Below are 25,485 nucleotides of genomic sequence, written 5' to 3'. Positions count from 1 at the left end.
CAGCAACACGTCTAAAAAAAGTTAAAAGCCAGGTTTCTCTCTGGGTTATTTTTAGAGTTCAATATACACCCTTTAAAGGAGATTTCAGTTTGTCCTTACACACAATGTAACTGCAAGTTAGACATAAAGAAGTGCAAAACTTTCCATTACAACAGAAAACCAAAACCACAGAAATTTTGAAAAGTACTCAATTATTTTCAACTTAAAATTGGTGATTAAAATTGCCTGCCAAAAGTTTTGTTATTGTTCTGTGTAAATCATCCACTGCAGCCTTTGTGAGTTCAATCCTGAAAGTTTCAGCCAATGTGGAAGAACCAGAAAGTGGCAATGGGGAGGTCAACAAAACCCAGATTTTTGTTGCTCCATATAAGGATTGTTACCAAGGGAAACAGCAGAATATCCAAAATAAGTTTAGTTTGTTTGGCTTCAGATTTTTACTATAACTAGAAGAGGGAAATTTCAGTTTCTTTCTGTCTAGAATGTCTCCATGTAAGTAATGCTTTCTGTCAAAATAGTAATTATGACTTCTTCAAGGTCTTTTACAATCGATGACATCTGTGTGCATGCAGTGAGGCAGGACTAGATCCTATGGGAAACCTGAAGAAAAAAAATGTTAAATGACTCAAATCCAAAGAGACAAAATATCAGGGAAAATGTGACCTAGATTTTCAAATGCACACGCTGATCACACATTAGGAAGAAATTCTTCCCAGTGAGGGTGGCACAGGGTGCCCAGAGCTGTGGCTGCCCCACCCCTGGAGATGTCCAAGGCCAGGCTGGACAGGGCTTGGAGTGACCTGGGACAGTGGAAGGTGTCCCTGCCAGGGCAGGGGGGGAATTTAAGGGTTTTAAGGTCCCTTCCAACCCAAACTACTCCAGAACTCCACAATCTTTCACCCCTAATTTCCTCAAGCTTTAAAGCTAATAGATCATTGCTTGTTATTTGGAAGCTGAGGATTAGAGGAACGAGATAAAGAAGTTTTTTTCTAAATAGAAAATGAAATGGAGTTCCTCATGGAGTTCTTCCTGCTGCCTTTCCATAGTGCTCCCAATGAACCAGGCTTCAAACCCACAGCTGTGTCTGCTCTGCCAAAGCTGTCAGGAACTGTCAGGAGCCCTCCTCTGTTCCAGCACTACCCTGGAGGGGATGGATGACCCTCATTTCAGAGCCTGCTGAAGAGGAGCTGGTGTTGGGATGATTCTGAGAAACTCCTGGGTGTGCAAGGGGAGCTGGGAGGGGAGGGGAGCTGAATCCCCCCCCTGCATTAGGAGCAGTGATTGAAATTGTTATTTTTAGCACTGTCACTTTACACCTGCTTTCACCATCTCAGTGCTGGGTAACTGGAGACAGGCAAAGAAAAGGAACTCTGAGCCACCCTGTGCCATGGGGAATGATCCCATGGGAAGGGACAAGGGCTGTTCCCAGCCCCTCACACCCCTGTGCACAGCCCAGAGCAACACCACAGCCCAGGCTACCCCAGCTCTGCCAGAACCACTGCTGGAGAACTGCCCTAGCCAGAAAAAAATTAATAATAAAAAAAAAAAGATTAAAAAACACACTCTGCTTGTAAGGACAAAAGGCTCAGAACCCAAATGTCAGGTAGCAGGAAGGACTTGTGTGCAGAGTTTTCTCTATCAACTAAGGACTTCTAAACCAAACAGCTTGGTAGATGCACCAGCTATTCCATAAATTATAGCTAACCCAGAAGTTAAATGAGGCTGTTTTTGACACTGAGACAGAGCCTAAAGCTGCCTCTCACAACTGAGAGCACACCCAATCTAGAAGAGATAATTCACCCAATTTGGTGAGACTCCCTACAATAAAAAACATGTGAAATCCCAGCTCTAAAAGTTTTCCATCCTTAAATCTGACAGTGTTTTGTAGTGTGCCAGTACCATAATCCCAGTTTTTCAGATCCAAAACGGAGTCAGGTGGGAAGGGATTTGCCAAGGTCGCTCAGAAAATCTGCAGCCTTAAAGCAGAGGACTGAACAAAGGGAAAGGTTCCCCCATCACCTGCTTTACTCTTACAGGTTAAATTGTCTCCTGAATACCTAAGAATTTGTGCAAACCAAGTTCCTATTCCATAAACCTTCCCTGAGCCTTGCCATGAGCAGCACACACAAACTCAAAGCCCAGGAAAAATGCCAAATCCTGGCACACCCCCTTCCCTCAGACATTCCCAAAATACATTTGGTATTTTTTATTCAAATTAGCTTGTCTTCCACCACACTTCTGCAATTAACATTTTCCTGGGTTGCTAGTTTAATTCTCTTGAAATGTCCCAGAAAAATAAGCCATGGTATTTGTGGGCATGAAGGCTGGAGTGATCTGAGGTGGCTGCCAGTCCCACCAGGGAAATTCAGTGAACAAAGTCATGGCAGTATGTGGTAAAAATTCAGGTGATTTAGGTTCATATTTTTACTTTAATTAAAGTGGGTTTTTTCCCTACAAGGATCATACTCTGTAATCTAAAATAACCCCAAGGATATGCTCCAGAATTTCAGACACACACGCATTCCACATTACATTTAACAATAAGCATGCCAGGAACATATTTTATCAAGGGTTTCCTACTCCTAAGTAAAAGAATAGTTTAAAAAGCTGACAAAAATAATTGACTGCCTTGGAAAAAAAACAGAAATGTGGATTTTAAAGCCTGAATTCTTGGTTTTGCAGAATTAGGCTGAGTAATTTCAGAGGCCAGAAGGGAAGCAAGGGGGTTCAGGGGGTGGATAAATGCCATTTCTGGGCTTTCTGCTCTCAGTGCAGTTAAACCACAGTGCTGCTACCCTGACTGAATTGTAATATACTCTCAGGCAGCAGTATATTGCTTAATGGGAAAGCAAATACTCAAAACAAGGACTTGGGAAAACATAAAAAAATCAACCAAATCAACCATTAAGGAGAAGACCTTGGTTTGTTTCAGTGAAACCAAGTATTTACCCAGACAAAAAAGTTCATGAATAGAATTTTGTTGAAAGGGATGTTTCTCTTTTCTATGGAAGTCCTGACTCACTGTATAGAAAATGGGGAAGCAGAAGAAAGCAAAGAGGATCTTAATGTGCTGCACTGTGGATGTTTGGAGACTTAGGTGTGTTTGTTGATGAAAGCAGGGAAAGAGCTGGAACATGTCAGGATTTCATCTTTCCTCTGCATGGCGCGGAAGGCGAGAACACGAATGTTACCATCAGGCTTTCATGAACCCAAACAGGAAAAACCTGTTCTGGAGATCCTTTGCATTCTGACTTCCAAGAAGACACCTGACAGCACTCTCCAGCCACAGTGCTTCAATGAACTTAATCCTCTAAAGCAGCACTGCTGCCCCACAGGAACTCAAAAATTGCTTTGTCTCACACGTGCTCTACAGTTAAAGTTTCTTCATTGCTGGCTCAGCTCAGATCATAAGGAACTGTGCTGATGAACACCAAACCAACAGTGAGAGCTGCTGGAAAAAATCTCACACCATGCCTACAGCTCACCTAGGGGACTCTAAAATGGATGTATCAACACCATTTTACTTAAATAGAAATATATTTTTAAAAGCAACCAGTGACCTAAAGTAGCGACTTGGAAAGGAATTCAGCACTGAGCTTCTGAGCTCCTTCACACCATCAGCTGCCTTGAAGGAACTTCAAGTTGAGCTCAGAGATTAGTCTTAGTCACTTAAGAAATCTTGGTGTAAAGCTATAATTGAGATGAACAGCATCATGTCAGCAATTTATCTTCCTGCCCTTTTAAAAAGGCACAGAGTATTTTGAAAGCCAAAAGGTGAACAATTTTGGATTAAAAATAGAAGTACTCATCTTCTATACTCTCAGATAATGTAGTTTGATAAAAATTTTGTATCTACTGAATCACATTCCTAACAGAATGAGGAAACTTTCAGCACACATAGGGAACACTGCAGTTGATTTTATTTAGCTTTATACAGAAATGGTGACACCAAAAGAGTTCAGGATTGCTGCAGGGCAGCAGGACAAGGATGAGCCCTTTGTCCTGCACATCTCATTACATAAAAAAGGAACCACAGAACCAAGTGTGCTTTTGATTTGAAAAGGGACATGAGTGACATGCTGTATTGCCATAATAAATGGAGAACACGACTTCAAGTTCCAGTGACAGTGGAGTTTGAGTGTGAAACTCTTCAAAGCAGCCCAGTGATGTAAGAATTCAGTATTTCTCATCTTCCCACCTCCTTCCACACTGCAATGTTTAGCAGAGATCTCGACACCTAAAGGAAACACTACATAAATTTCCCCACTGAGTCATGGTTGGGGGCTATGCACAGGCTGTACATGGGAATGAGCCTCCAGCCCTGAGCAGGAGCTGCATCCTCTGCATCCCCAACAAAATCACCTTCCTGAAGAAGTATTTGCATTTACTTTACCACAGAATTTAACTCTGCTGAGCAGCACTGCCGGAGGAAACACAGACTGAGACTGGGCAAGACCTCCAAGGCCACCCAGGCTGGGGACTCCACCACGCCCTGGGCAGCCTCTGGCACAGTCTGAGGCTGATTCCTCTTGTCCTGTCCCCTGTTCCCTGGGAGCTGAGCCCATCCCACCAGCCAGGGAGTGCAGAGACAGAGATTGTCCCCCTGAGTGTCCTTTTCTCCAGACTGAGCCCCCCCAGCTCCCCCAGTTAGAAACACAGCAGGCTTTGCTGAAACAGGCCCAGATATGAGATTATTACTCTTTGACTGACACAGGGCATTGAGTGCTGCAAGTTTCAGTTTTGCTGCTCACCTGCTGTGTGCCAGACCACCTGGAATCACTGAACACTGAGCCTTGCACTTCAGGGAAATGGAATATCACCCACTGAATAACCAAAATCATTTCTCACAAACCTCTGGCAGTTTCTGGGAGTACTGTCATCCAAAACATGACTCAGAAACCCTGCTTGGCCCATGAAACATGAAAGTCTTTAAAAATTAAACAGAGAGATAAATATATAAACAAAGAGCATGTTGTTGATTACAACATTATGTTTCACTAACCACTTGAGCTTTGAATAAATTAGGAAAATGAAGCAGCTACCTATCTCTTAAGGAAAAGCCTCCCTCCAACATGATGCCTGCCCAAGCTTCCCTTGGAGTTTGTTTTACTGCCCTGTATCTTAAAAAACCAGAAAGCAGTATTTCAGTGCTCTTTTCCCAATGAATGCTTTAAAAGTATGATCAAAACCATTTTTAAAGACTTACTAAGAGAAGGTGCAGCAAAAGGAGAATGGAAAGCGATGAAGGATGTGAGGGAAGCAGCATTCAGAGGTGACTCCATGGCTTCCTCTTTACTAAGGAACAAGGGCAGTGGTGGCTGGAGTGGTGCAGAGGCAGCACAGCACTCCTGCTCCTGGTCCTGTCAGTAATCTCATGTTAGACACTGGATGCTTTACACCCACCTTCACTCTAACAATCTACTTGCATTTTAAACATCTAACCCTTGTCTGACTGTAACTGATGGGCACAAAGAGGCACCAACTCCTGCTGCAGCCTGTTACTTTAGTATTTATTTCACTCAAAAAATATCCTAAGGCATTACTTAAATTTTAAAAAAAGATCCCGAACAAAGCTTTGGAAATAGTAGCAACTCATTTACACACATGGAAAAATATAATTAATAACATTCAATTCCCACTCTCTCATTTGATGTGTACAATGGAGCATTAACTACACTTATACCATGCCTTACTTAAGAGTGTTTTATTTGCATCTTGCTCTGAAATAGATGTGTGCTCCTCACCATCCTGCTCTTGCAGAGTACTGGAAGGTACATCCTCTTTTCCATTAGAAAGTTGCTATTTTTTACAGTTTAAACAGACACAGAAGTTCACCCCTCTCTCATACTTACCACAAAAGCTCAGCTCCAAACCAGCATGTACTTCTTGTTCAAAATCAATTGTTCAGCTCCTTTTCATCATGAGCAGAACTACAACATCATGTGACTCACACAGATCACATTCAGTAAATAAAGGCCAGGGTTAGTATGTAATGTCTTCTAAGTTCTCTTTTTAAGGTCATTCACAAGCTATTTGTCTGTCTCTAGCAATTCAGCTCCTTGGCTAAACCCAACTCCAGTAAAAAGCTGGAGCTGAACCCGTAATTTTGGAAATGCAGTCACAAACCACAGTAAATGAAGTGAGTGCTGTTCCTATTTGCATTAAATATTGAACATTTAGACATCAAACTCTATGACATCTCCCCAAAGAAAATCATCAGGAACCAAACCAGAATTTTAAATAACAGTCTTGCAATACAAAATGCTGACAAATCAGAGAAGCAGGAACACCCCAGCCCTAATTCCCTCGGGCAGCTTCCAGCAGGGCTGAGCTGCAGAGCAGGAGGGGCCTGGCTGCACCCCCTGCACTGCCTCTAACACCAAGGACTGAACATAGCTCAGCTGCTGCCACAAGCTGGTTCCCATGCCTTCCAGCAAACTGGAAAATGGAAAACACAGAAAGGTAAACACAACCTGTCAGATCTCCTGTCTCCACAACTCCACATCGCTGTTTTTATTAAACCGAACCATTTGATCTCGCCCAGCGTGTCACTTGGTCTCTGTAAACAGGACAAGTTTAATTGTTTTCATTGCCTGTCTGGATGCATTTCAAGACGTGTCAGCTCTTTGTGGGCAACGTTACAGCTTTATTGTTGCTTCAGATCATACAGAGGCGGCTATAAAAGCTGAGAAATTCAATTATGCAGATGAGATGCAATAGCAATAGTAACTATGAAAGCTGCACATTTCTAGTTGAGATGAGTCACCTATTTAGAACTGAAACTCTTTGATGATCCTCTCTCATTTGGAGATCTCCATCACCAAGCACTTCCCTGATCAACTGGTGAACACAGGTGAGCATCTCAGTCTGGCACATCCTCGGGACCCAACAGGATTTAAGATCACTGCAGAGAAGCCGTACATAAAACGGTGAGAGGATTTCTGCCATGGCATTAGAGTGAGGCTGCTTCACTCACCATCAGCTCACTGCTAGCCATGGCTAATAAATCCTTACAAGGTGACTGAAATACCAGACTGCAGCAAGAGCAAACACCACCTGCTAGTTCCTTGGTCAGTAAAAGATTTCAAACAATGAACCAAGTTTATGTCCCATCCTCAGCAATTGTTTTCACTTTTTTCCATGTTTCTTTTTTCTTACAAAACATCCAATACAACACTGGGTACGTTTTTCCCTTGGGTAAATACAATAAAACCTAACCAGGACTGAAAACCTTCACTGTGGCTTCCTCCCACCTCCTTGGTGTAACTGCTGTTGTAAGTACACCAAGGATTCAGCTCTTCCATCGTGGTGCAAATCCCAAATGGCAGTGAGTGCAAAAACACTCCATGAACAATGCTGGAACCTCTGCATCATTCCACCGGTGTTCAAATGCATGGAAAATGTTGTTAAGGAGAGAACACGTTCAAGGAATGACATCCCCCACAAAAAAATAAACTGGGAGTTCTTACCAAAGAGTCTTAGACAGACAGAAGTATTAATTTGAACAGACAACTACACAAAATAGTAACTTACTATGGATTAGTAAGGAGCATGTGAAGGAACTGACTGCTGCAGCTCTTTAGCCTTATCAATGTTACATTATTCCACTAATATGGACACAGGTGCTTCCAGCTCCACTGCAAGAGGCAGAACACACATCTTGGTGGTGGAATAAAACATCTCAAAATCTCAAGAGCCAAAAAAATCTTAGCATGTATTTTTTTTATTGAACTATTTAACAAGTTTAAAGCATATAAAAATAGAAAACTGTATCAGAAAACCAGAAAACGATAGTATCAAGTTAAAACAGTGTATGTAATTTTCATTTAAATAGTTTAAGTTTATAAGCTGTGTCCACAATTAAAACCTAAATTGCTCAAGCTAAGTCAGAAGTGGCCAGCTGGTATAAATTCATGTCACTGAGCCAGGGGAACACACCTGAAGGATGCAAGGACATTTAACTCCTCCTAGATGTACAGTAATTTCACGAGTATAAGGCGCACTTCCGGGTTTGGATCATGATTTCAGTCACAAAGTTGCGCGTTAATACCCGTGAAATTACTTGTTCCATTTGTCCTGGCACATCTGCTTTCCACACAAAAGGCAACTTATCCCCAAGTTTTCAAAAAGTTGACTTTACTGGTTTTAGAAAATGTCATATTTCCATCTAGTTGGTCACTGGACGCGGAACCACGGCTGGAATCGCGGCTGGACGGCACGGGGAGGAGAATTCCCTCTTCAGTGCTCACTCAGCCCTCCAGCAGGGCTGACACGTTCAAAAGCAAGGACAACCCCACTTTTATGGCAAATTGCAATTTTTAATGTTTTCATTAGAATAGTCTTTATATCACTCTCCAATAGAAGAAACAATATAACTAACAGCAAACTTTAATACAGGAACATGCTCCAAGATTAACAACCCAAAACGAAAACAAAATGAAATTAATGTAAAATGTAAATCACATATAGTACAATTGAAGTGTCCAAAACAATTTAAATAATTTTAAATATTTTATTTTTTTTAAACTTGCTACAAATGCTTTATACAATATTTCAACATAAAGTCCCCATAACAGAAATGTAACAAAATGGGAATGATAGTGAAAGTGAAAGTTAAAGTGGCACAAATTCACCAAACAAGTATTAAACTACAAATTTTAAAGAGGTAGATTACTTTTTAAGAACAAAAAATAAAATGGGGTGTCTGTATAAACTAGCCACTTTCCATCCATTCTGTCAGTAATTGTGAAAGCTCTATGAACACGTGACAAACAGGATTTCCATAAAAAGCTGTTATGAACAATAGACCAATTCATTGTCTTAAATTAGAGGTGTACAACCTTTTAGAATAATTATATATTTCATTTTCAAAATATGCAGGTCTGCAGCCCTGCTCTAGCCTTCTTATCCATAAAAAGATACACTGCATCCATTATATATCTGGTGTTTAGAAATTCATCACTGCTATATAAAGTTTTATTTGCATGTGTAAATAACTTGGAAAAATCCATAAAACATCCAAATCAGGCTTTATTCCACTGGATACTGGATGTCTAAAAGACTCAGGAAGTGAGGAGAAGGTGGGAAGGGAATTTTGCCGTGCTAAGTTGGTCTCTACTGACTCATTTAGACAAAAGGTTTTAAGAGACCTAAAACATGACAAAAATACTTGGAGTGCAGCAATTGTTGGCCCTGAATTACGCTGATTTCTGGACAGGCTGAAGGAACCTGCTTTGCCAAGCACAGAAACCGAACTGCCCAACACCATCCACAACGTGAGGACAAAATCAAGAGCAAAGATTTGGTTCAGTGAATCCCACAATATCTTTGGGTGATTTCCTGTGGGGGTTTCATTTGTTTTTAACAGTCCCCTTTGCTTTAATCTGAATCATCCTACACGTGTCAAGCACCAAGTAACAAAATCTCAGCCTGACACTGAGCATGAGCAAGAAGCCTGCAGGCAATTTTATGGCTGTGACTCAGCTTCTGCAGGTGCTGCAAGCTTGGATTTCACATCCCCTGGCATAGTGCTTATCCTAAGATGAGCATGCAACAGCTCTACCATGGCATTAAGGGATTTTTTTTTTGTTTTGTTTCTACAGGAGATTCCTAGAAAATAGAAATTCAAAACAAAACAAAACCTCAAGACAAATGACAAAACAATTTGTGAACAAGTGTGTTTACACAGAAAAACTGAAAGGTGAAAAACAAATTGGCAGACAAATATACACAAAGCAAATATTGGAAAAAATTAAGATTTCCTGGAAAAAAAAAATCAAAACCCAACAGTGCCTACACAGAGTAGACTCAAACTGTGCTGATATTAGTGTACGAAGGCAAAAAAATCCTTCATACTATATAACTGATATAAAAAGAAGTTGACTAGACAATCTTAGATTTATGAGTTACTTCAGAGACAAAAAGAACTCCCTAGTGTAACTTTTTGTTAAACTGATAAAGACTCCAAGCAGCCAAAGTGTTTGAGCCAGCCAAGGAAACCTTACCACAGGTCAATTGATATTTCCCCAAATACTACTGAACAATTCCATATGCACCCTTTCCAAGTACTTGGTTATTTTGCCTAAGGTCAAGTGATTCATTCAGATGGAAAGATGTGGTGTTTTGGCTTCTTATTCTACTGATCTGTTCTGGCATCATTTAAATACAGTTTCACACATAACTTAGAGAGCAGCTGATGAGAATTAACATGAAGATGTTTATGTCCCAAGGGAACAGGCCTGGTAGACATTTCTTGTTCCTAAAAGGCATTTTTACACCATTAGTCTCCAAATTCCAATAACGTTTTTCTCCTTCAACACATCCTAATTTGGGTATGGACTATTTTAAGTCAAATTCCCCTCTAGCACTTGGGAACAATTCTGCTATATTGGACCTTTACTTCGCAAAGTATTTCCTCACTATTTGCACCTCGGAGATCTTCACTGTAAGACAAACAAACTGTGAACAGTTTGGATTTTGACAATGAACAGATCCTGCTCTACTTCTTCTGACAGAGGCTGCCAGTTCCTCCCCCTCCTCCTCTGGCAATGACTTCGATTCAAAAACCCCTACCCTTGGCCCAAAACCTGGTGTTAATCACAGCCAGGCGCTGCAATTACCAACCCCAAAAGAACTCTTAATTACCAGTGAGCTTTGTGAAAGTTCCTCAGCAAAGCAGAAGCCTGTTTCCAAGAAAAACAGGGCAGGAGCAAGGTAACAAAGGTTATAAACACCGTGCAAAATATACTATTGATTTGAGAGACTAATGAAAACGTAAATCGGGACTCAGGCACGTAGATTAAGATTTTTATTTATTTATTGAAGGATTACCCTTTCTTGTGATTAAAATGCTTCTTCTCAAAAAGAAATAGAACTTTAATTATAAAGTTTTATAGTGAAACATAAAAGCATGATACTTCTAACAAATTTACATGTTCATGTAACTTTTCTTACATGTCTATTTCCCTTATATTAAGTATTTCATTATCTCAGTCCGTATGCACATACATTTTTGAAGTATTTGGTCATGGTTTGTTTCTTTTATATATATATATATATGTGCAGAGAATGCTTTTTATTACAAACCAAAGCAAGTTATTTTAGTGAGTAAAGAATGCAGTCATGTTTTTTAACTTAGTGAACCACCATAAATAAATCTAAATGCTTCTGGGCTACCTTAGAAGTCAGATACCAAATACAAGGTCAGTGTCTCCAATAACATTGAGTTTAATGACATTACGTTTATTTGCACTCAGGTATTGACATTTTTTTCCAGAGTTTTCAATTCAGTTTATAATTAAAGACATTCTCTATACAAACCGTGTATTATTTCATGACATGACAAAATGCATCAAGTATGTACATCATACCTCAGCATCAGTAAGCTGCTCATTCATGTCTTAGGAAATGCAACTTTTTTTTTATTGAAGCATGAGAAACTCAAAAAAAAAAAAAAAAAAGAAAAAGAAAAAAAAAAAAAAGAACAAGAAAATTGGCAAAACAGCAAGCAACGTGTTCCTGGGTTGTTTCAACTCCAAATTAAATGCTTACCTGAAATCTTTTAGTTCTTGCTTTGTACTGCTTTCCTCTCTTTTGTTTTCTGCTGCCTCTGCATTTGCTGCCTGCTGCAGGCTCCGAGTGATTGGTCCTCCAATCCTCTCTCTAGATTTTACACTGAACCTGTCTGCCTTTTTCTTACTCGCCACGGATTTACTTGGCAAAACAGCTTTATTATTCCTTTGTATTCTGACGTGCAATTTCCGGGACGCTTTGCTGGAGATTCCAGAGGAACTGTTCTTAGAAACCACCTTAGTTTTTTTCCCATCAACGTGGGACATTTTAGACACTCTTACAGGACTAGAGTTCCTCAAGGATGAAGATGAATTTGGCTTTTTAGATCGTATGGAAGGTACAAATTTAACGTTTTGTTTGGACTTGAAGGAGGCAGAGGGGAGCTGGAGCTGTGTGGGTCCTGAGGTTCGCGCTCTCGTCTTGCCCAGGTGAGCCTGAGTGCTCTGCATTTTGATTTCTGCATCTGCTGTGCGCCTGCGCTGGTTGCTGCCTTTGTCACTGTTTGCAGGTGAAGAAGCTGCACTTTTTTTGGAAGAATTCTTTTTGGAGGAGGGAGAGATGGGTTTTTTGGGGCAGCTGTATGATGCGTGTTTGTTCAAACTCCCAATGTAAGTGAACTCTCGGTTACAGTAGGGGCAGATGTGAGAGTCCGTCTCAGATGAGTTATTTTTCAGTTCTGCCTTCTGCTGGGCAGATTTCTTTTTTTGCAGGATAGCTTTCTGGACAAGCTGGTTTTTCTTTTTCAATGCACTTATTTTTAGTTTATTGGAGGACATTTTGCTAATCTCAACATTGAAATTGAGTCTTTTAGGCTGGCCCATTCGTCTGAAGGCGTTCTTCCCAGGCCCAGCAATAACCACCACGCCATTCTTAGGCTGCACTGTCTGTTTGAGGGGCACAGGATTTTTTTTAGGTGTGTATCTCTTTTTATCACTAGCAGATGCACAGGCCAGTATGTGTTTGTGTAACTCAGGCATGTTATCAACACTTTTTCCACATTTTGTGCATCGAATGGCAGTAGTAAAAGTCTGGGGGATATTGTGGGTTGTGAAGTTTGTTGCAGTAACTCCAATACCCATGGGATTACGATGGTGATACTGGAAAGGAGGTGGTTTAAAGCTTGGGTAGTGTTGATTGAGGCCCATACGAACATCTGGATCTTTAGATTTCACTCCAGAAGCCATTATTTTTATAGTAGTATAAAGCTCTTCAGAAGAATCATTTAGATCTTCATCGTCCTCCTCTTTGGAAGGTTCCAAAGAATCTTCTGGCAGGCTCTGCATGTGCTCCACGTTTGCCTTACTGGGGTCAGTAAAATTCTGGGGTCTCAAAGTCCCACTTTCAAACTCATGATGTGAGCACTCTTTGTCTGGATGGAGATCCCGTTGATGCTGCTGCAAATTGCACAAAAAAGCAAATTCCTTTTTACACACTGAACAAACAAAGATATTCCCTACTCCATGAAGCAGAAAGCGATGTTCTGACAAGTCTGTTTTATCCCTAAAAAGCTGTACACAGAATTCACATTTGAAGGGCCATTCTTCAGCATGAATGGATAAATGCTTCGTTAGGTCTTTAATGGAAAGAAAAGGTGATTCACAGACATTGCACACAAAGCTCTTGTTGAACGTTTCCTGCACTACTGATTGACTTGAAGTGTGAGGATCTTCTCTTGCTTTCTGCTGTTCGCTTTCAGCTTCTTCCTGCTTTATTACTGGGAGAGAACTTTCAAGGTTATCAGCAGAGGAAACAACAGAAGAAACTACAGAAAGAGGAGGTGGAGATGGAGATGAGGAGGAGGAAGAGGATGAGAAAGAGGAGGAAGAGGAGGAGGAAGAGGAGGAAGACAGTGTAGGGGGGCCAGGTGAAGCAGCAGAAATAAGAGGTTCAACAGAAGGGACAGGGGATGGAGAAGGAGAAACTGTAGGTGAAAGAACTGGTAGTGGGGACTGGGTAGTAGTGTTGGAGAGTGGCGAGGGACACGAGGAAGTGTTAGTGGCACTGGCAGAGACATCTGGAATGGGTAAGGGCATGGTTGGGAGCAGGGGGGGAGGCGACGTGGCCACGGTTAACACGGGCGGGCAGGGCGGCGGGGAGGGCGGGTTGGTGGGCGTTAACAACGGAGGCAGCTGGCACACAGCAGGTGCTGCAGGCGCCTGTGGCACGGGGGAGGCAGAGCTGAGGGGCTGAGTGTCAGTGGAAGACGAGGCCGAGAGAGAGGGATCTGCCTCGGGCTCTGCCTGAGGCTCCAGCGCCTTGCTGGGGCTGGCGGCGCTGTCCGCGCCCAGCGCGCTGTCCAGGGCCGCGTCTGTCCCGTTGTACTCGTTCAGCAGAACCTTCTGCAGCATGCAGGTGGTGGGTTTCTTCTTCTTAACACCACTACACGTTGGCTGTGTGGAATTCTCTTTGTATTCCCTGATTTCAGTGTCGTTGCAAGGCTTCTTATGCACACTTAGATCTAAAACGGATTCCCAGGGAACCTGAGTCTTGCTCTTGACGTCAGACCTTTGTTTCATACCACTGGACAAATCCAGTGGCTGCTGGTTGCACACATTGCCAAAAGTCGGAGCTGCTGTCCAGTCTTTTGATATTTTATATTCTTCAAAGCAAAGAGGGCTCAAAGTTTCTTTGTCCTCCCTTCCAGCCAAGCTCCAAGCAGGTGAGTTGCTGTGGCTTTCTAACTTTGGCATTTTCGAGCTCCGAATATTATCATTCCACACAGTTTTTCCCTCCCCTGATTTGACAAAGTCTCGAAGCACTGGACTGTGCTGTGGAGAACTGGGAGGAGAGCTGGTCCTTCTTTTAAACCTGCTGGATACTGGAGGCAAAATAGGCGATGATGTAACAGAAGGTCCTATTTTAGGGATTTCACTTGATGGAGTTATCTTCTTATTGTCCTGTGTCTGAAGGAGCTGCTTTAATTTTGATGACAAATAAACCCCTTTTTCTTTATGAAAAGGTAAGCTTTCTGTTGAAATGGTAAGAGGAAGATTTAAAGAACTAGTAGGAGTTATAGGTTCTGGGTCTATTTCAGTTTTTATTTTTGGTACAAGAGGAGGGCTAGCAGTTCTTCTCTTTTTGGATTCACTGCTCCCACTGCTAGAGGGTTCCTTAGCAGGTTCAGTCACAAGTGTTTGTGTAACCTTTAAATTTGAGGAAATTTCCACTGTGACTGGACTGATTATACAATTCAACCCATACAAGTCTGCAGAGTTGGACTCCATCTGAATCACATCACAATTGCTAGTGTTGCTGTTGGACTGAATCTTACCATCAATGTAGTAATTTAAATTCTCAGAGATATTGCTGGATATATCCATAAGATACACATCATCCCCTTCACCTTCCTCTTCTATTTCTGTGCTGGCTATGTACACACTCTGGACTGCAGGGGCCGGCTCTGTTGGGACAGGTGGCTCCTCAGTAAAGAACCCTTTTCTTCTGACACCTTTGGGAATAAGATGACGCTCATGAACCCTCCGCTGATGCCTCCTCATGTTGGTGTGAGTACCAAAAACCTTTTTGCAGTATTTGCACGGATGCAATTCTTTGGGCTCCTTATTTTCCTCAGCAAACGCAGAATTTGACATTTCCTGGGAAACCTTCTCAGAATCCAAGACAACAGAGTCTTGCACAAGATTGGAAACGTTCAGGTCATCTTTAAGACCATCATCCACAATCACCTGGTTATCAGCAACATTATCCAAGTGCTGTGATGAGGTCAGTGTCAGGAATGGTTTCCTTTTCGGCCCGGCCTCGTGGCGCCGCTCGTGCCTCCGCCTGTTGATCTGAGTGCCGAAGGCTTTCCCGCAGTACCGACACTTGAACGCGTGGCTCAGGGTGGAAATATGGATGTGCATGTGGCGCTCCAGTCCCTGCTTTGTTGTAAACTTCCTCTCACAGTGCTGGCAGGGAAACATGAATGTTTCCTGAACATCACCGTTGGATTCCCCCTGTGCTTTTGGGATTTTCACCACGAGTTTTTTCTTTGGAGAGCTTTCTGGAGATTCCTCTGATGTACTCTTTTGTTCTTCCAAGGAGTCCAGCTTTTCTTCACACATCAAAGGCATTTCAGCATTTTCTTTAGGCATATTGGTATCCTCTATTTCCTCTTCATCTTCCTCTTCTTCATCATCCTCTTCTTCGTCATCTAAATCATCTGATGCACAGTTTATTGCTTCTCCTTGCTTGTCTTCAGTTACCACTTGTGGTTCATTGGCTGGACTGGGGATCATCAGCTTTGGAAGTACATCTTGATTTACCATTTCCTGAATCACAGCTGTTTGTTCCAGAGACAGCACAGCAGAAACAGAAGGTGCTTCATCTTCCTCTTTATGACCTGGAACACAAGAGCATAATAAAGAAAAGAATGAGATACTTTTATCAAATGCTTCACCTTTCTTCTCCTCTTTCTTCTATTCCTGACACAACATAACACCAACACTTCTCATTTATTTACTCATGGGGATGGATGTCTTCACCTCTGCATGCAGTCCTACCTATCTGCTGTCAGTATATCCATTGCTGAAGAAAATAAGGCCAGGATGGATGGGCTCTGAACAGCCTTGTCCAGTGAAAGGTGTCCCTTTAAAGACAACCTTTAAGGTCCCTTCCAACCCAAAATGTTCTGTGATTCTGTGATGATTCTAGGAAAACACCTCTGCAGCTAATACTCACAATGTTGCCTAAGTGGGTGCATTACAGAGCAAAAAATCCTTCTCCATTGCTTAGCTGGGCCATAAGACACCTGAACAGTGGTGCACGTGTTGGGCAAGCAGAAGGGAGAACAGAGGGGAGGAATGGAAGAGTTATGAATTTATACTGTATTTTCTCCCCATGGCAATGACTTTGTTAATTAGCAATAAATAACAACCATGTAACTAAGCTCCAAAGACACTAGAATATGGACTTTGCTCAGCTATTATCTTCTAAGAGTTTATGTCTAAATTTTACAGCACATTAGTTTTTCCTGTGGTCAGAGCTGTATGTTTAATGACACACTTCTAATAGCCAAGTTCCTAACTAGTAAAACAACTGGGGTAAACAATATAAACATGTTCACTTTGCTACAGTAAGATAACCTGCTAATGTACTAAACATGACAAGCATCCCTTGATTCAAAAAGATAAACAGAAGGAAAAAATAAGACACTGAGAACTCACTCTCTTTAGAATCCCTCATATCTGCAGAAGTAGAATCCAAATCAGCCTTTTTCTGTTTTGTATCTGTGGCTTTCTTTCCCTTGTTTTTACCTTCCTGAGTCTTCTTCTTTCCTGGGGAGAAAAAAGCATTTATTATTCCTGCTCAACAATTTTTATTTGTCATAAATGAGCGGAGATTTAAACCCTCAGCTTTGGAGTATAACAAACTCCTGGAGAGACCCTGATTTCCTGAGGAATAGAAATGACTGATTAGGAGAACAGACAGCATTCAGGTAAAAACTTCAGATACTGAAATACTTTCCTCACTTTCAAAGCAAGAACAAACTACTTGTCCAGGGTTAAGCAGCTCACAGCAAGCAGTTACCTTAATATGGCCACTAAATTCCTGTACCTCACAGAAGTGTATGGAAAACAGAAAATCTTTTCATACACTATTAATCCTTAATGTTAATTGGAAAAACTTACAAAATAGAAACCCACAGAGTAGATTACTCTGGTTGTATAAACATTCTGAATGATCAGGAGAGTTATAATAAAAGCAATGAATAATAACATCATGAGAAGATTGAAAGCAGCATGAGCTTGACCAACATGGCAAAGGCAGCAGAACCAAATGAGATGGAACTGGGCAACAGCAAATAATGAAGGTATTTCCTTGGGTCCTGACACAAACACCACTTTCAAGTGATCACCTTCTGTTAGCCAAATGAAGCAGCATGTATTAATTGCAGAGGATAATGAACACAAAAGGGTATTACATGCAAAGAGCTGACCAGCACTGTGAGATGTAAACACACTGAAAACTTCATTTTCCATTGCACTACTGTTCATTTTTGCCATTAACCTTACAGACTCAGGCCTATAACATAAATTATGATAATGGGTGTGTATAATAACTAATCAAAGTTGATGGTTTTCTGACTCATTTCATTGTAGACTGTACTCTACACACAGAATACAGGAAACACCACTGAAACTCCACGGTTCTACACACAATTCTTGGGAAGAACTGTCCAGAAGCAGCAATCCAAATTCTTCCTTTGCCCCCTCTAACACACAAAACACGACTTCATAGCACACTGCCCATTCCCTCTGATCAGAAATGTCCACTGCACCCCTAAATCCATTTCCTAGTTAGAATCACATTCTTCCATGTCACAGTCCTGTCAACAAATTCCTCCTTTTTACCCCATGAAAATATTTTTGTATCCTGAGCTAAGATACTGAAATGTCTTTTTAAAAAATGCTCCTCTGTTCAAACTGAGAAGTTCCAAGTACACAAACCCCCCCAAGAGAGCAGCTCAGACAGCCTCAGCTTTAAAAGCAAACACTTGTTTTGATTTGAACAATCTAAATCATTATCTGCATTTTCTCTCAAGGAGCTAAGATTTCATAGGCCATCCCCAAATTCCAGTGTGTTTCAATTTTATATAGATAATAAACCTTTTTCCATTTCTTATCTAATTGAATAGATTTTATTCTTATAACCTGACAACAGTCACTCAGACTGAATTTCTGTCACCTTTGGAAAAGACACAAAGTGAACTAGCAATTTGCTCTGAATATCCTCAATTATTATCATGATGCTCATGTCTAACCTGCCATAAAGGACTGCAACATTCAATTTGAACAATGCAACATTCAATTTTGCTTTTATACAAAACACCTGCAATTGTCAGAAGATTTAGCACATATCTGGGTGTTCACACAGGCATAATGAAGTTTAAGCACCTCTTTCTTTACCTGACAGGCTACTGAATGTCCAATTTGAATACCATTTTTTTTATCATCACCTCTAATGTTTGTAATTACAACCAAAGCTACCAAGATCTGAGAATGGAGGATATCAAAGAACTTTCCAGAAGCATCTCCCAAGTCACTTGAAATTGCTCTGGGAATGTACAGTAACACAATCCAACAGCTCCACTTCTAGGGAAAAGGTAGAAATGGAAAATTTTTACACATTCCCAGGAATCAAACATGCATCCCAATACACCTCAGGAGTGACATCACAAACCACACCTAATTCCTAGAACCTTAAGAACTCTCAACCTTTTTGCAGACCACTTATCATCTGAAGATCACTATCAGTATCTTGACCTAAAACCAACACAATTCTTGATTCATCTCTCTTGACAGGTGAAGCAACAATGAAAGGTTGGAGGACAGGCCCCTCACCTGCCAAAGCTGGCCCATGCTCAGAGACACTTCTCCCCCACAGTGAAGTGTCCAATGTACTCCAGACGAAGCCACAGGGCAATTCTGCCTCTAACTCCACAGCAGCCCTGAATTTCAGCATAACAGGTTACTGTCAAAGTCTTTAAATGAAAAGCCAATTAATTCTTTTTTCTAACAATATTGGCAATATCCTGTGCTGTTTCAAAGGTGAGGTAAAGTATGAGAAGGGACCAACACAAATCCCAGGTGCTAAAGCACAAGGATGTGCTTCAAAGTGTCATCCAGTCAGAGAATACAAAATCAACAGTACCTCAAATCCAACCATAATCTGAGAAATCGCTACAATAGCAGGATTTTCACACAAAATCAAGGTGCTTATGTCACATACCTTAGGCTACTGATGCAAAGCAGCTCATTTGCAAGTTCTCCTGCCAGTCCTAAAAAGAGATGCAACTTGCTTATGATGCAACCTGCTCCATGATACAGCTGGAGATGTTTCAATGTTTGGTCTTTAAGCCCTGATGTATTTGAAGAGAGGATTCACCCAGCACCTGACTTGCCCTTCCTCTGAACAAACTTCTTGTGCACAGACAACATTTCAGCTGTGTCACATCAATTTCTGACACATATCCACAGCAAACCATTGTAGATGATCTCCTTTACCACCTTCAGTTTGTTCATCTTCTAGGTGGCAGTACTCTATGAGAAAGTTCAAAGAATTCACTATCAAACATGCCAATGACTGTCCCAGATGCAGTTTCATGGTCCTGACCATTCAAGAGCACGTGCCCAGAAGAGAATTTAAGCACAGAGGAATAGGTGATACTTCACTGATATGATCTCCCAGCTTTCATGTATTTGGAGTCCAGGAACTTTTGAAGACATTTAACAGCAGTTGACAGACTTTCTCCCATGACTTCTCAAAGTGCTTTTAAAATCCATATAAACCTGAAAGATTTGCAACATTTTCTTCCTGCAGATTTCCAATAAAACCACAACCTACTGCTGATATAAAGGGTATCAATGAGTAGTCCAAGGCCTGTCCCTTAGTGTTTTTTATTGTTTCAGAGGTCAGGAATGAGCAGAAGCCTGCAGGAGGGGGGAAATGCCTCTGAACACAGAACCTGGTGGAAGCCTGAGTATAAGTACACACGTGCACTTACCATCAGGTTCCTGAAGGGTCCTACATGGCTGCTACGGCCAGCTGGAGCCTCCACTTGGTCTAAACAAGAAAGATACAGGAATGAAACACAGGGAAAGTGAAATGGAAACAATGACAAAAGAATAAATGAAGGGCACAACTTAATGTATGGGTATGTGCTCTAGAAGAATTGTAAAAGAAAGATGTAAAGGAAAATGAATTAAATAAACAGATGGAAAGTAGGAACTTGTTTGTAGTGATGAAGATCAAAAGAGGAATTCACCAGTTTGCAATTTGTCTTGCAACTTTCAATAGGGTTCCTTTTTCTCTCCTCTTCCCTTCTGCTGTCAGATAGCTCAGCCTTCACACCTTTACAATCCCTTTACAACACTGCACCAGGCACAGGAGAACTCATCCTGCTGCCAATGTCCAGGTCATCAGTACTCCACTAATGTTAGAGGAGTTCAGATAACAGAGTAACAGTGTAAGAGAGGAGTAATCTTTATTGCCCATACTTCACTTTATTGATAAAACCAAGACACCTCTGAAGAACCTACAGTCAGACTTTTGTTGTTAACCAAACTAATGGGACTGTTAAAGCACTGAGTAATTTCTGGTGGGATGGAATAAGCATACTCAGAGCTGGGAGGGAAGATGTTTAACACAGTGTTTCCATACACCTGGAGCTGAACTCTGTAATTAAATATTGCTTAACTGTACAAGATGTCATTGTCTTTAATAACCTTTAACTGCAGCACCAAACATGTTCACAGTTAAGATCATAAAGTAAGAAGGACACTCACACCTGAGCTCAAACACTGCCTCAACCTCTCAGAGAAATACAGAATGTGGACATCTGTCTCCCCAAAGATTATAAAGAATGGAATAAAGATTAAGTGAATATTCAAGCTAAAACATTCTTTTGGAAAATTCAGCAGAAAACAACTGCACAATCATTTCCATATTCTTTTGATTAATGAATTTTAACATACTGATACAACTTGAATTTTAATTTGAGAAACAGCTTGCTATGCACCAGAATTCATCTGTTCCTGTATCCAGAATGCTGGTTGATGTCATGTTTTTCAAAATAAATTCCTTAAGCCTTCAGGCATCAGTAAAAATCTGAGTAGTTGTTTGTTCTACAGACAGAACACATGAATGCCTTTTCCACACACAGAATGCTATATCTAAAAGAACAGCATAAATTGCCTCAAAAAATTAAATCCAAGTTGTGTTGGCTGGAGGAGCATGACAAAATGCATAAACATGTTGCAGTGACTTCTTAGAATCTTGTCCAACTGTGAATGGCACAGTACATGGGTGTTAAAGACCTTACATATTTAATAAGTTGAACTGATTAAACAGTAAGGTACCTAGGCTGTTTAATTCAAAATGCTCATTATTAAATGTGAATACTAGGGCTGTTCTTGTAACATGTTCCTCTGTTTGCATTTAAGAGTCTTTGTTTTTTTTAGTTCTTCCATTATTCACAAAATCTTTCATTATTCTCTACCAGCACCTGCTCACACAGCAAAGTCAACTCAAAAACCACCTGGCTAAATAAAGGGCAACATAACTGTGTGTCAAGGGCTGCTCTGAGCCACTGAGACAGCCAAGAACTCCCAATGTTTGGGGAAAGCTGGCAAGCACAACATGCCTGGTATATATAGGATTATTCAGATAATCAGGGGGATTACAGAAATGTGCCAAAACCATGACCCACAAAGTTATGCAAATATTTTACTCCAATATCTGAGCAGGAGACAGCACAGGGTCACTGCTGCCCATCCAGCACCTGGCTCAGTGTCTCACTCACAGCATCCACCAGCTCACAGACTGTGCTAATTAAATCTTTTTTTTAATTGCTGTCCAAAGTTTTAAGTGATTTAGGATAGCTGAGGTTCAAAATATCACACTGCAAATTACTGGAGAAAAAGGAAGCAAAACTGTAAAAAACCCTAATATTAGGCCAGGAATAAAAAGATTGCAACCTTGAAATAAAAAGCTTCAACAATTCTGCCTTATTTAAACAAACATTGCTTCAATGTTGTAACATTGACTTCCAATATTTCTTCCACAATATTACTGTTCATACAACAATATATCAAAGTTCCTTTCAAGTGCTTGCAGTTAAGTAGTGCTTTGAAAGGATTCCAGCAGGCTCAGCTGAGGAACTCTCAGTACCTCTGAACAGACACACTCATTACCTGGGGAGGAACAGCTTTGGGAGCCCAAAGCTCCCAACTTAAAATGAAACAAGACCTGAAACTGCTGCCTACCAAGGGCTCTGGAGACAAACAGCCTTGTAGTGGCAACAGAACAGGCTACAAAACCCAAACCCAGCTTCCCAAGTGCCCACACTCAGAAATTCCTGCCACAGAACACCTTTGGGGATAATATTGTTTTTTCTCCCCACAAGCCTGGAAAAGCTTTTAATTTTTATTTCTTTGTCAGCCTAAGATAGCTGTGCTGTACTAGGTGCATTTCCCACTTGGCTTCAGATCATCCCAAGCACTGGTGGGCATGTACACATGAAAGCCTCCGTTTTCAGTACTGTAGCTTTCTAAAACTGAAAATTTTAGAAGCAAAGTCAGCACATTTTCATCATATTCCAGTAAGTCTAAGGGTAAAATTCAAACCACATACCCAATTTTTCAAACAAACGTCAATTAAATGTAAATGGCTCCACACAGTATCACTAAGAAGTCTATTTCAACAATAGGTAGGTATGAAAACCTAAAAAAAAGGCAAAATTTAAATGCTTTTATGACCCTGTTTTCTTCAATCTGTCATCCTTGTAAGTATTTGGTGGAGTGCACTTCTTGCAACACCATTATAAAGTTATCAGATACAACTAGTTTGTGTAGGCATCATTTCAGGTATTGTTAAGCAAATGAAACACTAAAACTGACACGAGCTATTTCACAGAGTACAAAAACAATTACAACAGAATTTTAACCACCAGCTCCTGAGAAGCACAAGAGTATTTCAGAGCTGCAGAAGATCATGATCCTGTACTGTCAGTCTGCCCAGACCTAACATAACAAATAATATTAAAGCTGGAGAGGCAGAATACATACAGCTATATAGCACAGAAAAAAAGGAAAAGTCTTGTGAATTAGCTACAGATTATGGGCAAATGCAGTGAGCAAAGGTTTCTCTGTAATTTTTTTCCAGCACAACTTGCATCTCCTCTTCCATAAAAAGACACTTTCAAGCTTACCCAGTAGGAGAAAGAGGAAGCCAAACTTCACAGCAATTCTATTAATACCAAACTGCCTGTTGTATAAGCCTATTGCTACCCATTAACCATCACTTCACTCACTGAGAGCAGATTTTATTCACTGCATTTTCCAACCACAATAGGAAAGGGGCAGTGAAGCCTCACCTTGAGAAGGTGTTTCAGGACACCTGAAGACAGGTACATACACCACACTGTGCATGAAATTATTTGTGCTGAGCACTAAATACACTCTGCAGGAAAGAACCAGAGCCATGCTCTGACAGAGACTGTTAACATTTGCATAACAGATGAACTTGTTGCCATGGAAAGCCTAAGAAAATTCTGAGCTGGGTTATTTAAAACACCAATTTCTGCAAATGTTTGGCAAAGTCTCCACTTTAATGACAGCACTGAAGATCATGTAACTGTGTCTCCCCACAGACTCCTGGAATTATGGCAGTCAGTACAAGAGATGGGAGGATGGCATCACAGGTGAGCAATGCCAAGAGAAAGAAATGACCCAAGAGTCTGCAAGAAGCAGAAGGGAGTACATTGCCATTACATGGAGTTGGTGAGACCAGAAAATTTGACTCTGTTCACAGATTTCTGATAAACAAATTTTAAAAACTGGTGAAAAATTCGGAGTGGGAAGCATATGTTAAATGTGTGGTATCACACCAATCCCTACAAGCTGAACTATGAGCTATCTCCAGTCTTCTTCACACAAGTTACATTTTGTACATTAAATTATGGCCCATAACTCTGTACCAGCCAAGAGACAAAACCAGTTTATACTGCCTGTCTGTCTGAGTATGTCATCCTCTCTTGCAGCATCTCATTCCAATCCCCAACATGTTCTGCCTTCTTCCTAACCTGACTGCACATCCCAGGAAGTCTTCAGTTTATAGACTACAAGACTTATAATGACTTAAGTAGTACAGAATGTCACCCAACAATTACAAGGCATGGCAAACAAAGCTTTAATTCCATGCAATTTTAACCCACACAAGAGTTGTGCTGGAACAATTAAATATAAATAATTAAATGTAGAGCTTTTATCCTAGCAAGATTTGAAAATGTTATTTCTGCCCTTATGCCAATATTTCTAAAACTGTAGAAAAGGGACACAAATATGTGAGCAGACTTGCTCTAGGCTTTCTAAATCACTCCAACTCCAGGTGTATTCCTGCTTTCCAGCCCCATTCACTACATGGAGCAAGTTGTTCCATGGCTGCCACAGCTCCAGGACAGAAAACAGGATGAACATTCTTCTCTGTGCTTCTATTCCATGACCTTTTGTTTTGCTAAGTATTAAGACAAAAGCAGCAGCAGAAGAAATGTCAGCTGGCACACACACTTTCCAGAAATAACTGTTCTCTATATTTAGCCAGTTTTTATATAAAATTCAGTTAAAAATAGAGCACCCAAATTGTGCATTTAATACAGAGAATGTCTAAATTTAAATCTCTGCTTTAGCCAATCAGAGCTGTTATCTAAGCCCAGAAAATACTGCAGTCACTACAGTTTGCTCCAAAATGTTTGTGAAATGAAGTTGCTCTCAGGTAATTAGAAATATCACCCATTTTGACAGCAGCATTTACAAGTTAATGGAAATGAAAGCCCTCACACAACTATTTGTACCATCAAGTTTAAAATGATCACTACTAGATCAGTCTGCCTCTATATGTAATAAAAAACCCAAATATTGTCATGGTCCTATTTGTATCACTGAACACCTGAGAGGATTACATCAAAAATATCTGGGACTTCAGCTAAGTTATCTTCAAAAGTAACTACTTAGGTTGACAAACCAGGTACATTCCAATCCAGCAGCATCACACAAATAAGAAAAGAAAAAAGAAGAGAAGGACTTTTGGGTCCATTGCAGACCTTCTCACACAGCTGATCAAGGTGGTGCCCTGCCATCCAGAGCAGTTTTGCCTCTCTATGCCAGCCATGAAAAGCTGTCACTGCATGGAAAACCAAACCTGAAGCAGTGATGCAAGGTTTGCCCAGGTAGGGGCGATGCCTCTGCCTGCAGAACACAGCTGTAGCAAGGCTCCAATCCCCAGCAAACAGGGCTGCCTTTGTGCCCAGCAGGATTACTGTAACAGGAGTCCCCACTGCTGAGGAAACAAGAGCAAAGCCTCTCACACACACAGGATCTGGACAGTGCTACCACCATGCTAAAGCTCCCAGGGATAAAACTG

The 25,485-nt window shown here is 40.9% G+C and overlaps 1 protein-coding gene across 3 annotated transcripts in view; it reads right to left on the bottom strand.

The window, feature by feature from the left end:
- Positions 1-25,485, bottom strand: part of LOC117006768 (PR domain zinc finger protein 2-like) — a 62,567-nt gene that overhangs the window by 3,266 nt on the left and 33,816 nt on the right. For 2 of the 3 annotated variants that reach the window (XM_033079343.2, XM_033079342.1), the window contains exons 7-9: positions 16,731-16,841; positions 11,548-15,907; positions 6,730-6,901 (exon numbers count right to left, since the gene is read on the bottom strand). In XM_033079343.2, the coding sequence (XP_032935234.1) occupies positions 6,760-6,901; positions 11,548-15,907; positions 16,731-16,841 (4,613 nt within the window). In that variant the 3' untranslated portion in view covers positions 6,730-6,759. Of the gene's footprint in view, positions 1-6,729; positions 6,902-11,547; positions 15,908-16,730; positions 16,842-25,485 lie in introns of those variants that run through there. The other variant, XM_033079344.2, reaches the window with a different exon arrangement.

Source organism: Catharus ustulatus, chromosome 24 (genome assembly GCF_009819885.2).
Source record: "Catharus ustulatus isolate bCatUst1 chromosome 24, bCatUst1.pri.v2, whole genome shotgun sequence".
NCBI lineage: Eukaryota > Metazoa > Chordata > Aves > Passeriformes > Turdidae > Catharus > Catharus ustulatus.
The sequence above is the reverse complement of the archived record's forward strand: the minus strand, read 5'-3'. Positions and strand labels throughout refer to the sequence as shown.